The following is a 16,710-nucleotide window of genomic DNA, read 5'->3' as shown; positions in this document are numbered from 1 at the left end:
GTGCCATATTTTGTTGATTTCATACTGGTACTATGTTTTTCCAAAACCTACGTGTTTTGAAGTTGAAAGAAAATGGGTAAGTGAATGCCAGCCATTTTTAATTCTTTTGATAACTTGGGGTAATTAGGAACGATGTCAGGTGGGTAATTGGGAACGTTCCTTATATCCCCTGTGCTCCCAATTACTTCTGTACTGCTCTGGTTGATGGTTAACAAATATATTAAAGTTGAAATATGTAAAGTTGAAATATGTTCTATCTAGATGCCAAGAAATTATACAAAGAAGACCGAAACTAAATATAAAATTGAATATCCCTGCTGTGTGTTCGAAGATTTAAGAAACGAAAAGCTCATAATAGGCTAAGCTTGAACTAAATACTCTGTTCCGAAAATTGAAACAAAATGAATTCAAGATATTATCAATTTCACCAATGAAAAATCAACACGAAGAAAAGCAAAGAAGGCAAATACATACAGAGAAATGTTAAGAAGGAAAAAATTTAACATAAAAAACCTAAAACCAACATAAAAAGGGTACAAAGAGGCACGCCAAAAGCAAAGGACTGAGAAATTGAACCCAGGTCCCACAGAAGAAGAATTTTTCTGCATAATTTGCTATGTAAGGTATGAAGCCCCACTAATGGAGGATTGGATCATATGAGGTACCTGTAAACTAGGGGCACAATGTACTGCAAGAGAAACAAGACGTGGATACTTGTGTGATATGTGCCATTTCTAATTATTTTTATTTGCTCCAGGACTGTTCACAATTACCCCATAGGGTGTCGGGTAAATAGAAACGATAGTATTTTTTGATTTCGTTGATATATTTTAGGAAACGTTGATTTTTTATAGTTTTTTGTTTCCGATTAGTACATAAATGAGCAAAGTTCATTTTTCAATGAAAGTTTGATACTTTCATTGATTTTTTGTATAATTTTTCAGCGTTTGAAATTAAGTGTTCCCAATTCCCCCACTTTCCCCTACTCTCGTCAAATTCCGCACAATTAGAATGCCACTTATGCAATTTGAATCCGTGTGAGTTTAGAAGTTCGATTAATTGTGATCTCAATTTTTTTAAATCTGATAAATTTTCAGAACCAGTCAAAATATCATCAGACGCTAGTGAATATTTCACCTTTTCTTCCAGAGCAAGTTTTTTAAGATAACGAGTGGCCAAGAAAGGAGCACTCCTAGTGCTATAAGTTACGGTTTGCAACTCAAGGCATTTGAGGGAATCTGTCGGTCTCTCCCGCCATAAAATGTTTTGAAATGTTCTATGTTCAGGAGAAATCCAGATCATCCGAAACATTCTCTGAATATCTGTAGTCAATACAAACTTGAACAGTCTAAAGCGGACAAGAATATCGAACAAGTCTGGTTGTGTAGGAAACCCTTTAAACATTATGTCGTTCAAGGAAAATCCAGATGTTGTCTTCATAGAAGCATCAAAAGCCACTCTCAAAGGCGTAAAAGTGCTGGTTTCCTTCATAACACCGTGGTGGGGCAAGAAAATTTTACCTTTATAGGTCTCAGGATTGTCGGAATCAAATTCGACATATTTGGCATGTCCCAAACCGATATATTCATTAATGAAAGTTATAGAATAATTCCTATATTCTGGACACTGCTGAAACTTCTCTTCTAAAGAGAAAAATCTCCCTCGTGCCGAAGGAAATGAGTCACCCAACTTCTGTATATGTTCCGGAGACAAAAATGGAATATCAACCTGAAAGGATTCATTTTTCATTCTGACAACTGAATTTTGAAAAAGCTCTTCGCAAATTCTATCTTCCCTTGGCAATGAACGATCGTTCGATATTTCCTCCAATTGCCAAAACCTAGGTATGAACTCATTCAAGCTTATTTCCTCAGAGTCCGAAAATGTATTACATACATTGAGAAACGTGAATTGCGAACAATACTTTGAAGTTGAGGACGTTTGATCTGCTACAAGCCAGCTCAGATATGAGTTCTGTAATACAGGGTGTCCTATTCCTAATCTTATGATTTCTGGTATCAACAGTTCAAAATATAAATCGGCTCCAATGAGGAAATCAATTTTTTCAGGAATATGAAAATTACTGTCGGCGAGATTGATGTGATCAGGGATTTTGAAAATACTTCTGTCTATCGGTAACTGAGGTAGTTTTGTGGTTATATTTTACAAAATAATACAAGTGAGATGGAATGTTTTAGGAAAATGCATCGATTCCATATGAATTTTCATCATTCTGGAAGCTTTCGTTACTGTTCCAGAAATACCAACAATTATTTAGATCATTCTTTCTTTCATAATTGTTATTTCATATGTAAGTAGGCCAGGGAAGACAAAGGATTACAATAGTTTGTTTTAAAATCTAACATTCCTTAATCCAACTGCATCAATATTGCAAGTAAAGAAAAATGTACTGAATATGCAAAATGTAATTCGATTTCGATTATGTGGTCTTGACGTCATCAATTTTACTTTTACTATATACCTATAGTTTGTTAGATCAGGAAATAAACGTTCATTATCAAGTAAACCGTATTATCGATCTCAATCCTCGAGTCCCTAAGTTTTCACCAACCCAGAACTCTTAGAAATTGAGGTCAAATTGAGATACAAACTTGAGGTCAAATTGAGATACAAAATGACTTTTTTGTTCCGCAGCAACCTAGTGACAACCATCGGGTTATTGAATGTGACCTTCAGCATTCTGGGACGGTTAGCGTTGGCAAGAGCAAATCGCTCAAGAAATATGCGGTGGGCATTTGCTCCGTAGACGATTAATTCTGAAACAAGTGCCGTATCGCCAGCCAAGTCTGATTCGGGAACACCACGTATTAAAATGTTGTGTGATCTCCTCAAGCGGTCGAGAATCTCAATGGATTTGTGGGCAGAACTTGTCGTCGAATTACGGGAAACAGAACAGGAGGCTTCCTCCACCCCAGACAAATGTGCACAAGTAATCTCCAGGTTTGCTTTGAGCTGGTCTTGATTTGAAGCAAGTTCACTAAGTTTGTCGCTGCAGAAGTGAATGCCGCTTTCGTGTTTACCTAGGGTCACCGAATGATCACCGAATGACTTTTGATCGTTTTGCCTTGAGTACTGATCTCTGTCGAATGTTTCTGCAAAATCGACTTGCAATCAGATATTTCGGATTGCAATGTCAATTGAGTAGCCTTGACATCGGAAATGTCGGAGGATATTTCATTGAGTTTGGATATAAGTACCGCGAATTGATCAGTATTTATTGGGTCAAGAGGGTGAAGCTGGGTACTACAACTTGAAACGTTCACGTTATCTGAAGACAGAGGCGAGGACACTCATTGACTGCGAAAGATTCTGGTATCTCTTCTGCAATATTCACAAGTCCACCCCTCATCTACCCGGTTCAATTCGTCCGAAGATAATTTGATGCAACTGACGCAACGTTGTTGGCTTTGAGCATACATGGCATTTTGGCATTCTGGTAAATTAATAAACGACAGCAATCTATAGATGAAGATTTGGAATAGGAATTAGGCGAGTACGCACTTCACTCTCTTTTGGCCGGTAAGAGAGACTTTATATAGAGACGGGGTAGGCCACGGATGGGAAAGTGCATGATAAAAAGGTTAGCCTGAACCTATTTCGAAAACGTCTAAGTCTGTAAGAAAAAATACTTAAAATTAATGGGACAAGAAAAAGGAATATCCCGGCGAGAATCAAGGCTGTTTGCGCGGACGTAAGCGACCAGCGATCTCTGTATAGGCAAGTAGATATCGATAGAATTTAAATCGATTACCACACAGTGTAGAACAACTTCTGAGCAGTCACGCAGTTACGCACATAAGCAACTCCAACTAGGGGGTCATGCGACGGAAAATGGACACAAGTGGTGGGAGTAGGAACGCACCAGCGATGCGTGGAATGCGTGTATACAAGAGGGCGGGGTGAGCCCGGTTGCAAACAAACAATGATAGGAATTAGCTTGCAAAAAATAAACCTTGTCCGCTTGACAAGCTAAACGAAATATTCGATAATTTAGAGCAATCTCCTACCTCGAATGATCGAACTGTCATTCAGATAAATTTCAATCAACTTAAAATAACCTTGCTCATGAAATGCACCACTTTCAACAGGAGCAAACACGTCCGAACTACCGGAGCACTTAAGATATACGAGTATGATCTTCATACACGATATTCCAAAGAATCCTAAAAATATGCAAAAAAAAAATATATATATATATATATATATATATATATATATATATATATATATATATATATATATATATATATATATATATAATGCGGATAAATTCAGATGCATACCACCCGACGATATGAATATCGACAAGTGTTACGATCTGAATTGAGCTAGCCAATTTGCCATCGTCAAGGCCCCCAAATGGAGTACGCTCCACCGAAGAAAAGCAGATGCTGACCATGGTTTCGGCCTCATTTGGCCTCATCAGAGCAACATAGCATTTTTCCACGGTGGAGAACGTTTGGAATTGATGGAACTTTATTCAATGTTGTCATGTTCTCGTGGGTATTATTTACCCACAGCGCCATCCAACATGAAACGGTATCCGATTCAATCCCCCCCAGATAGAACCCAAGACGAAGACAATAGCATATGTTCCATATTTTCCCTAATTCAGTACGCCGGTTCGCATTTGCGAACGTCGGACGTATGATGGGAAGTCTGAAACGCGCTCGGTTCACGACAGAGTACGATGCCGGCGATACAATAATGAAGAAATATCGTGCCTAAACAGGGAGGCAGTGAATAAAATAATGCGGATAAATTCAGATGCATACCACCCGACGATATGAATATCGACAAGTGTTACGATCTGAATTGAGCTAGCCAATTTGCCATCGTCAAGGCCCCCAAATGGAGTACGCTCCACCGAAGAAAAGCAGATGCTGACCATGGTTTCGGCCTCATTTGGCCTCATCAGAGCAACATAGCATTTTTCCACGGTGGAGAACGTTTGGAATTGATGGAACTTTATTCAATGTTGTCATGTTCTCGTGGGTATTATTTACCCACAGCGCCATCCAACATGAAACGGTATCCGATTCAATCCCCCCCAGATAGAACCCAAGACGAAGACAATAGCATATGTTCCATATTTTCCCTAATTCAGTACGCCGGTTCGCATTTGCGAACGTCGGACGTATGATGGGAAGTCGGGTGGTATGCATCTGAATTTATCCGCATTATTTTATTCACTGCCTCCCTGTTTAGGCACGATATTTCTTCATTATTGTATCGCCGGCATCGTACTCTGTCGTGAACCGAGCGCGTTTCAGACTTCCCATCATACGTCCGACGTTCGCAAATGCGAACCGGCGTACTGAATTAGGGAAAATATGGAACATATGCTATTGTCTTCGTCTTGGGTTCTATCTGGGGGGGATTGAATCGGATACCGTTTCATGTTGGATGGCGCTGTGGGTAAATAATACCCACGAGAACATGACAACATTGAATAAAGTTCCATCAATTCCAAACGTTCTCCACCGTGGAAAAATGCTATGTTGCTCTGATGAGGCCAAATGAGGCCGAAACCATGGTCAGCATCTGCTTTTCTTCGGTGGAGCGTACTCCATTTGGGGGCCTTGACGATGGCAAATTGGCTAGCTCAATTCAGATCGTAACACTTGTCGATATTCATATCGTCGGGTGGTATGCATCTGAATTTATCCGCATTATTTTATTCACTGCCTCCCTGTTTAGGCACGATATTTCTTCATTATTATATATATATATATATATATATATATATATATATATATATATATATATATATATATATATATATATATATATATATATATATATATATATATATATATATATATATATATATATATATATATATATATATATATATATATATATATATATATATATATATATATATATATATATATATATATAAATATTCATTATAAATTCATCAAATATCGCCCATCAATTGAATTTAGTGAATTTTTTTGGAACTGAATGATAAAAAAAGTTTTCACAGGTTTATGTCAACATGGAAGAACGCGAGTGGTGGCTACCTAATCAGCCTGTGGACCTTGAAATTGTGGCGGAACCATCATCTCTAGTTTGCCTGCTGGGGGGAAGTTCAGAAATGGTCGGCGACATTAGATTTGATCCTAGTAAAAGGTAAATTGAATGTTTCATCTAACTATTTGATTATATCGACAGGGCGCATACATTTGAATTATTACACATACTCCATTCGCTTTTATTTTAGTACTCGGTTGCCCATGAAAATTTGACACATTCCACTCTGTATAGTAGGAAATGTGAGCCTATGACTCTTGTCAAAACATTCCTCGCCTTGAACTGTGCGCTGCAGTCTTGCCGAGAAAATTGATGAAATTTACTATCAAAATTTCAGAACCAACCATACCTATACTCCATTCACTTTTATTTTGGCACTCGGTTGGCTATTGAAATTTGTCACATTGCACTCTGTATAGTACGAAAATATGGGGTTTTGACTGTTGTCAAAACATTTTTTGTTATTTGTATAGTAAATACAAGAGATCAGGGAGATCAGAACACATACAGGGTGTTTCATGAGTTGTTGGTCATGGCCCAATGGTGAGTGCAGGTCATCTAGGCCTTTCAGAAAACTTGCTTGTTTTGTATCCTAAGGCTATTAGTTTCGGAGATACGGGGTGATTCATGAATACTGATCTAAATCCAAAATGGATATTTTCTGAGTTATTCACAAAAAACTGTTTTTCGTCTTGAATTTTCAGCTATGTCTTTTCGCTTCACGCCAAAAAGATGAAATTTTCAGGAACTGTTTTTTGAACCCTGCTGTAGATTTTTCACCCCTTCTTGAAACCGACTTCAAGTTACTATTAGGAGAACCATAGCAAACTCTCGCAGTTATAACTAGAAAAGATGCTCAAAATTTGACCGTTAATTTCTAGACATTTATTTATACGTCTCAGGAATGCTTCGTGCGTTGCTCTTCTTATTTCATCGGGAGGAAGAGATCTGCAAAAGTGTTTAAAAACCAAATTGAGTTTCAAAACTATGAATCTAAAACTCTAAAGAAACCTGAACGCATTTCTGACTCGTTCTATGCAGTCCTCTTTATCAGTCAGGGGAGTTGAGTAGACAATGTAGACAATATTTTTTATCCTATCCCAAACATAATAGTCTAAAGGAGTTAAATCGGGAGAACGTGGTGGCCAAAGATGTGGACCATTGTTCGCCAACCATCGATCTTCAAATAGCCTGTAGAGGATATTTGACACATTGAGTGAATTGTGTGGAGGCGCGCCATCTTGTTGATACCATAAGTCATTATGGTTCTGTACTAGCGGCTCAATTATTTGAGTCAATATGTCAGAATATCTATATTCTAAGGGAGAACATTCTTTAAATAATGCAAACATGTGTAGTGTTCTATCTTACCAGTTAAAGTCCCATCATAAATGTGAACATCGAAATTGCATTATTTTTGATACACTCGATTGAGATAATCCCAGATCAATCTCGGCATCTTTGAGAGAATTTTGAGGATTCACACGAAGATATGCAAGAACTGTGATTTCGTTCTTTTCATCTTCTACTACACTTTTTTCTCTGTGTATATTTTTCTCAACGAAAGATCCGACATTTCTCAAGTTTGTCATGGTTCTGTTAATTATATCTCTCGTTGGTCTGGGTCGGTCAGGAAACCTCTCAATGAACAGTCGAATCGTTCTATCTACAACTTTATTACATTCTCCATGAAGTAGAATGAGATTTAAATAATCTTCATTGGTAAAATTAGGCATAGTGGTGGATTTTATAACTTAATACGAATTATCACCAAATTAATAGTAAACACAAAATGCTACTGAATAAAGAGGAATTTGGCAGATGTAATTAATGACATCTATCATTAAAAAAAAGAATGTAAAACATGGTAAGTTTTGCCTATGGTTCATAAGGAATTATTTATATATCACTGGAGAGAAAACCGATGGCCGATTAGTTGAAATAAAAAGGTTTCCGATACAAATTCAAATCAAAATTCGCCATCTATTTAGGAACAATCTGTAACTTTTTTTTCTTGCATATTAGGGTAGTAAAATCTAAACCATGGTTTAAGTAATAGTTCCTGAAAATTTCATCTTTTTGGCGTGAAGGGAAAAAAATAGCTGAAAATTCAGGACGAAAAACAGTTTTATGTGAATAACTCAGAAAATATCCTCTTTAGGGCAAGGGTGTGATGCATACACTCACATTATTTTTTAACGTAGATTCAATATCTACCATAAAAAAATGGGGTTCTAATTTGAAAAAATTGATTTTTCACGATTTTGTCATCCCTAACTTTGAAAGCGATTTTTTCACCCCCTGTATCATGAATCGCGGTTTCGATTTTTAAAGTGGATACATCAATCTTACATCTTGAAAAATCCCAAAAATGAAAATTTTCCATCCATAAACCTCGAAGTTATTCTTGTTTCAGCGGAGCTGAGAGAGAATTTTCCAACCAAAACTGAAAAATGTTACATCAAAATAACTTGAAATTTTCTAAGAAATCTATATCTGCAATAAAAAAATGGTGTTTTAATTTGAAAAACGGAAGTTGACGTCATTTCCGGAAAAACCGGAGGTGCTCATGCCTTGAAAATATTTTAGATTTCATCAGCATCGTGAAATACTTATAAGTGCTGAATTTCATGAAAATACGTTCAGTAGTTTCCCGTATAAATATGGGTGAGGTTCCTCGTGAAAGACCCTGTATATTCTTAGAAAACAATACGCTCCTGAAATTCAAAATTTCCGCCTTGCAAAATGAGATTCAGATTAAGGATAAAGAAATAAACACACTAAGGAAAGAAAAGATGTCAACATACCAGATGAGTGGGAGTACCGGTGACCATGATGAATTGTATTCGCGTACGTTGTCGGTGTCATCTGGGTGCATCGCAACAGCGGGTCATCATCGTACGGCCTCGGGTTCGAATACTGAGTTTACGTGTTCATCAACTGACGCTCATACCAGTACATTGGCGAAAAAGGAAAAACGAAACGCATCGCTGTGAATGTAAATAGAACACAAAATTTAATACCCACAGCTACGCCTGTAGATCCCGTTAGTCCGAACAAAAATGTTGTCGGTGATGCCTCCATTGGAGGGAATGAAACAGAATGGAAAGTTGTCCAGCACAAACAAAATCGCAGACAAAGGAAAGCTCTGGTTGTTGGTAGCTTTACTGGTTCTTCCTCTGTTGAGGGGGTGGACAAACTTAAAGCTTTTCATGTATCCAACCTGAAGCCGGATACAACCGAAGGTAGTCGTTCTTGAACAAAAATTCACAAATGTCGTCTGCGAAAAGTTAGAATCTCGCTTTCCGGCCCACTATTCTTCGTTTAAAGTTTCAATTCCTAGCTCAGAATATGCAGAGGCACTAGATAGTTCCAAATGGCCGAACCACGGCCGCCTAAAGACATGGCCGGGCGCCTCAAGCGGCAACGCCGCAAAAAAGGATCGTTGGTAGGTATACTGCTTACGATGCTTAGCGTTGAGAGATAAGATATTTCGAACGTATCATTCCATTTCCTGAAGTTATTAAATGGGTTTCCCGATGAAAATCTGAAAAAAAAGGTGGAAGTATGCCCTACTCAGTCAATAAATTGAATATAAATGAAAAACAAAATTGAAATTAAACCCAATTGGTTGATTTTTCATTCAATTCATTGTCCAGCAAGAACCACGGGGAGGTGTAGGGCCATCTCTCGCCAATAAATGTGAACTCAAATATAATTCTAAAAATGAAATAACTCAAATAATTCGCTATATAAATAACAAAATGAATTAAAATTCTCCATAAAAATAACAAAATAAACTGGAATTCTCTACATATATAAAAAAATAAATTGGAATTCTCGAAAAAATAACCAAGTGGAAATTAATAAGGAATGAAAATTTTGACCCCTTAACTTAAGGTTTCTAATTTACGATTCTTTGGAAGCAAATTAAAATTACTTCCACGACTACTATCTCCCGCATGTTTCCGCTTTTTTTTCACATTTTCGGTGCGATTCTCATTATTCGTATTCTTCACGTAATTATTGAGAAGTATGCTTGAAAAAATAGAACAGAGCGAATTTAAAATGAACTTTGAATTCAAACCACAACCTCAAGTTTCTGTGAATTCTGAATAATAGAAGTCCAATTCAATGCAATGAATAGTCAGTTGACATAAAATTGATTTCTTTTCGGAACTCTTCAGAAATTTATAGAATAACGAATTTCTGTAAGGGATGTAAAATATTCAGATTTTGAACCTTGAATGAAAAATCATGATATTCTGAGTACTGCCCTGAAAATATTGATATTTCATGAACCGTTTGAAAGAGCTTTATGAAATTAAGAAACTCATAAAATTTTATCGAAATCGGACCTTGCATTCCAGAGTTATAGCTATCGCAAATTTAGGTCAATATTCATGAATCACCCCGTATCTCCCAAACTAATAAAGTTTTCTGAAAGTCCTGGATGACCTGCATTCACCATTGGGCTATGGCCAACGACTCATGAAACATCCTGTTCATATTCAAATTCGGTATCTCGTTGAAACACTTGACCCTAATTCACTAAATTGGCCGCCGTATCCAACACTCATAGAGGAATCCTCTGAAGTGGTATCATATATATAAACTCAATGTTCTTATTGCTTCAGAATCTTATGACGTCGATAAATATAGGTAGTCGGGTAACTGCTGCGGATTCCTGTATACCTATCGGTGGTATTGAAATGATTTTGCTTCGTTTTCTCCTATGCTTTAATGATATTTTGATGGGGATCAAGAAGGCGAAACCATAACGACTCTTTGTATAGGGTTGGGGAAGTGTGAAAATCCTGGGGTGCGAGATGTGGAAAGAAATATCAGGAGAAGGGCAGTAATATGGAAAGAATACGAAAGTCAAGAAATGTTGCAATACATTTTTGCGGTGTTTTTCCTAGGAACGTTAGAATCAACGTTATATTCTCGTAGTCAGATTCGATTTTGTTCGTCAGGGCTGATCACTATCGTGTTGCGAAACTTTTTTTTCATACTGCAGTTAAAATTTATTATAGACATACCCCTACTGAGGAAGAATGTGGCAGTACTTACTTTCTTGAATTAGGGTAATCTATAGTTTTATACAGGATGTTTCATTAAGAAACGGAAATAATTAACAGGCGGAGAGGTACCACCGAGGTGGTTCTGGAGATACTACATGTATTGACTCTGTCTGTCTTCGTAGCCTAGAAACAGGATGTTTTATGAATTCTGCTCGTTTCTTCCTGGAGCCATATCAGACGAACCACCCAATATATTTTCTTCATATTTGGCAAAAGTGTTGCTTATTCAAAGCTCAAATATATCATTCAATAATCGCAAGAAAAATCCAAGTCCGGGTTAACGAAAAATTATGAATCATTTGAATCTCGGCTCCGAAGACAGTAAGAGCCTATAAATATGGTATATCCAAAAATACCTCGGTGCCATATATTCGCCTTTTAAGTATTTCCGTTTCCCAAACGTTCCTTTTCCCAAACGAGCTGTATAACAAAGTACCAACCTATCGGCAATAATCCATTGTCAGTATACGAGTATAATATGATGGGAATATTCATACAAAGCAAATCAGAATTTATTATAATACAATATATACATATACATACATATACATCATATATATACATATATATACATATACATACATACATACATCATCAGTATCATTTTAAAATAGCCTTTTCAATAAAGGTCTCGTATCTACAACGGGCTATTTTAGATAAGTAAAAATTTTAACTTTATCTACAATCAGCTTAGTTTGGCAGCTTGAACCCAAATTTGATTAAATTCTACAGGACTAGAAATAAAATTTTGCATCTAATCTGTAAATTCAAACTAGTTTATTTTGTATTACCCTTCAACCAAACCCATATCAAACTCAGCGAAAACTTCATCAAGCATTTTTCATTGTAATCATCTCTAAAATCCGTTTTATCTAATTTTCATTTAAATCTTCAAAATCTATTTCATCTTTACATTGAATAAAATTTGTTTTCACTGCTAAATCGACACAGTCATTTCCTGATCTATTTTTGGAATCTTTTACAGTTATCTACTTTTATCCTTCTAATCGAGAAATTATATCATTGTATTGATAATTTGTTCCAAGTACGCCTTCAGCATGCATTGCATTGCCAAAAACGGCCATCACATGACTCATGTGATCTTCCACACTTAATTGTGGTTTATGCTGTTTATTGCGAGCTCGAATCCGTAAATAAATTTGCTTCTGAGTGAAAACTACCGCTTTTATGTTTTTTTTAAACCGTCCGTCCTTTTCTGACGGACCCTGTATATATATATATATATACAGGGTGATTTTTTTAAGTGTTTCATTAGAAGTTTTCGAGGAAGGAATTGTAATACAGATTCAAGATTTTGGATTTTCGTTTTAGAGAACATGAACTTTAATTGCAAAATATTTTCAAGCGGAATCTACTTCCGGTTTCACCGGAAACGAATGTAACTTCGTTATTTCAAATGCAACACCCTGTATATTTTTACATATTCGAATTCTTCGTTTAATTTTACACTGATTTGATGTATGATATGTGCAACCAGTCAAGCGGTTTTTGAATTATAACCTGATTATCAAATTTTTTGAAAAAAAGGTTGTCACAGATTAGTGTCCATATCTTCAAAATCCCTCATTATAAGAATTTCTTTTTGCGAAAGAAGAACAAAAGAAAGTACGCTGATACTGTTTCTTGTATAACTTATGAGGAAATATTATACAGGGTGTCTGAAAAAGGGCCCCAAACTGAGCCTCGATAAAACTATGAAATCTCACTTTTTTCAAATGGCACCCCTATAATTTTGTAATTCCAATCGATTGCCCGTCAAAAACTACTTAGAGTGTCCCCAACATTCCATGCCTCTAAAATCAGTAATTTCGCCGTAATTGAATAAAATTCGAATTTCGGGAATAAATCAAGGTTTCTTAGTCTAACCATAGATTTATTAGGATAGAAATTTTCAAGAAGGCTATGTCTGTTCATTTATTATGCATTTTTGAGAACGGTCATTTATACTTGTTTGATTAATCGGGCACTATGCAAAATCAGAATTACAGTAACAGTGATGTATTAAATATGTTCTTCATTTACGGTGAATGTAACAAAATATTAGAAAGGGCAGTCAGAACTTTCAACGAAGGAAACCCACATTTACCACCTTTAACAAAATCAAAGTTCTTCATTACCTGTTACTGTTTCCACACGATTCCGTTTTGGGTTAATGCTTCCACTACGGAGAAAATTGTTTTGATACCTCCTGAACTTTGATTTTGTTAAAGGTGGTAAATGTGGGTTTCTTTCGTTGAAAGTTCTGACTGCCCTTTCTAATATTTTGTTACATTCACCGTAAATGAAGAACATATTTAATACATCACTGTTACTGTAATTCTGATTTTGCATAGTGCCCGATTAATCAAACAAGTATAAATGACAGTTCTCAAAAATGCATTATAAATGAACAGACATAGCCTTCTTGAAAATTTCTATCCTAATAAATCTATGGTTAGACTAAGAAACCTTGATTTATTCCCGAAATTCGAATTTTATTCAATTACGGCGAAATTACTGATTTTAGAGGCATGGAATGTTGGGGACACTCTAAGTAGTTTTTGACGGGCAATCGATTGGAATTACAAAATTATAGGGGTGCCATTTGAAAAAAGTGAGATTTCATAGTTTTATCGAGGCTCAGTTTGGGGCCCTTTTTCAGACACCCTGTATAATATTTCCTCATAAGTTATACAAGAAACAGTATCAGCGTACTTTCTTTTGTTCTTCTTTCGCAAAAAGAAATTCTTATAATGAGGGATTTTGAAGATATGGACACTAATCTGTGACAACCTTTTTTTCAAAAAATTTGATAATCAGGTTATAATTCAAAAACCGCTTGAGTGGTTGCACATATCATACATCAAATCAGTGTAAAATTAAACGAAGAATTCGAATATGTAAAAATATACAGGGTGTTGCATTTGAAATAACGAAGTTACATTCGTTTCCGGTGAAACCGGAAGTAGATTCCGCTTGAAAATATTTTGCAATTAAAGTTCATGTTCTCTAAAACGAAAATCCAAAATCTTGAATCTGTATTACAATTCCTTCCTCGAAAACTTCTAATGAAACACTTAAAAAAATCACCCTGTATATATATATATATATATATATATATATGGGCATGTCACATCATCTTGCCCAGTGCTCGCTCCCAGGGAATACACTGATCGACACAATGCCATGGCAAAAGTATTCCATCAAGCCATCGCCCTGAAATATGGATTATTAAAAACAGAAAGAAAAATACACGAATACTTACCTAAACAAGTTCAGGAGAATGATGCTGTGAGGGTGTATTGGGACCATCCACTGATAACGAACAGGCCAATAGCGCACAACCGGCCGGATATTGTCGTCCTTGAAAAGATGGAAAACCGAGTAACTATAATTGACATCACCGTACCGGCCGACGACAACGTTGAAAAAGCGTACGCTGAAAAGATATTTAAATATCACGATCTGGCATTTAAATTAAAAGAACTCTACAGACTCACCCACATAACCATACTTCCTCTAATCATTACCACGAATGGGCTGGTTGAGATGCACCTGGCTGGGAACACAGCCAAACTTGGACTGCACGAAGATCTAATAGAGAAGGCGCAAAAGGAAGTGATCTTGTGGACCACGAGAATTGTGAGAAGTTTCCTCACTAGCAATTGAGTGTTGCCTTGTTCTGTGAGGAACCGGCAAGCTCTAAGCCTCACCCTGCAAAGGTGATTGAGAAAAAAAAAATATATATATATATATATATATATATATATATATATATATATATATATTTGTCCAATAGACGTTTCCAGTCCCGATACGTTTCTAAGGCGACCTGAGACCCACATGATCCGAATGTTTTCTTCGAGTATATATGATGAAATAACGTTAATGAGAATTATAACTCCTTAGGCACACTTAGAGGGGAAAAGAATTCCTTCATTTAAAAAAGTAGCATAATCGATAATATTTTCCAAACCCGAGACATTGCACCAACTTTACAATCCCACATATACTCCAGCGGTAAATATGGCCAACGTTAACGATCCCGGCGCTGTTGACAGTCTGACGGGACTGGAGCCGACAATTTCGATGTATAAAATGACGCGAAAAAGTAGGTGTTACGGTAGAAATTCATATATGTGTGAGTTTGTTGAGAAAGAAGTAATGTCTCAATATTCTCATGAAGCAAATTCCTTTTTAACAGATTCTTCCCAAATTTTGATCCATTAGTAACATAACCTTGAGAGGCTGTATACATAAAATGATTGTAATAAAATATGAAAAATTAATTCGTGCAAGTACTCCAACTATCATAAAAATGAGACAAAAATCAACAAAATTTATTGAAACACTGTTTACAAAAATTGAGATCTAGAGAGCGAAATATGAATTATTTCAATATTCCAGAGCCAGACTCATCACACCTAATTCAACGTGTTCAGTTTCATCATATCATCCTGTATGTCGAATTGAAAATAATTGTTTCACTTTCCAAGAAGTCCGTGCCAAGCCCAGAATTCCTCCTCTAATGTATTTTCCAAATTGAAATAAAAAACAGAAAAATCTAATTCATTCCTATAAATATCGCGTCAATGAGATGTGAAATATTCCAAAACAAACTTTAAAACCAGAATAATCGTAATAGCTTTCCTCGATAGGTACAATCATTCATTAATGCGAAAGACTGAAATGAAATAACACAAACAAAAATGAGAAAATTGTTATAGATTACATTCATGCATACATAAACTGTGTGGATAAACGAAAATGAAAGCGGAAAATACAAAACTGAAATATCATATACAAAAAAAAACAAAATTAGATATAACACCACAGTTCCTCACAGAGAGGACTTCTACCTGTCATAACTGTTTTTGAAACCGTTTACCGAGGTCGATCGCACTACGCATTCAGGGAGACGGTTCCAGTTGTGAAATATACGGTTAAGGAGAAAGTGTTAACATATGAATATAAGGGCTAACAAGATAACAACAAAAAACTCGACACATTCCAAACCTTAATTTGATTGAATGATTGAATATTAAAATTATTCACATGGAAATCATGAATTTATCTGCAAAATCAAATAACCCAAATGAATAAACTAAATTTTAATGATATAGATTTTATGAAAACATGTAAAGAAAACAAATTACTACTAGTACTTATACTCTAATAATTGCTCGAAATGCCACCGCCTTGTTCAATACATTTTATACATCGTTTTTGTAGTGAATCTGCAACCCTGCGAAGTTTCTGACGCATTTCAGCATAACACAATGTTATTATTTCGATCAGGACCTCTCGAGTCTGAACGCTAATTTAATAAACTTTTCCTTTCAAGGTGTTCCAGGCATAAAAATCCAAAGGCGTAAGGTCGGAGCCTCTTTGTGGCCATCTTACGTTGACCCTCAACTCATGTTGAAAATGAGAAACCATAGTCGCATGGAAGTTTTCTCTTTTCCATACATGAGTTGAGGGTCAACGTGTGGTTGGCAGTCATGAGAAGTGAACTTTTTGGACGAGTAATATTTCCCGATCCGATTGATCCAAAGCATCTTGACAG

General features: G+C 36.1%; 1 protein-coding gene across 2 annotated transcripts in view; it reads left to right on the top strand.

The window, feature by feature from the left end:
* LOC123318930 (C3 and PZP-like alpha-2-macroglobulin domain-containing protein 8) overlaps positions 1-16,710 on the top strand; it is a 1,198,665-nt gene that overhangs the window by 659,345 nt on the left and 522,610 nt on the right. For both annotated transcript variants that reach the window (XM_044905716.1, XM_044905717.1), the window contains one exon: positions 6,014-6,159. In XM_044905716.1, coding sequence (XP_044761651.1) covers positions 6,014-6,159 — 146 coding nt within the window. The remainder of the gene's footprint in view (positions 1-6,013; positions 6,160-16,710) is intronic.

The sequence above is a fragment of the Coccinella septempunctata genome, chromosome 8, assembly GCF_907165205.1.
Source record: "Coccinella septempunctata chromosome 8, icCocSept1.1, whole genome shotgun sequence".
NCBI lineage: Eukaryota > Metazoa > Arthropoda > Insecta > Coleoptera > Coccinellidae > Coccinella > Coccinella septempunctata.
This window is presented reverse-complemented; position numbering and strand designations above follow the sequence as displayed.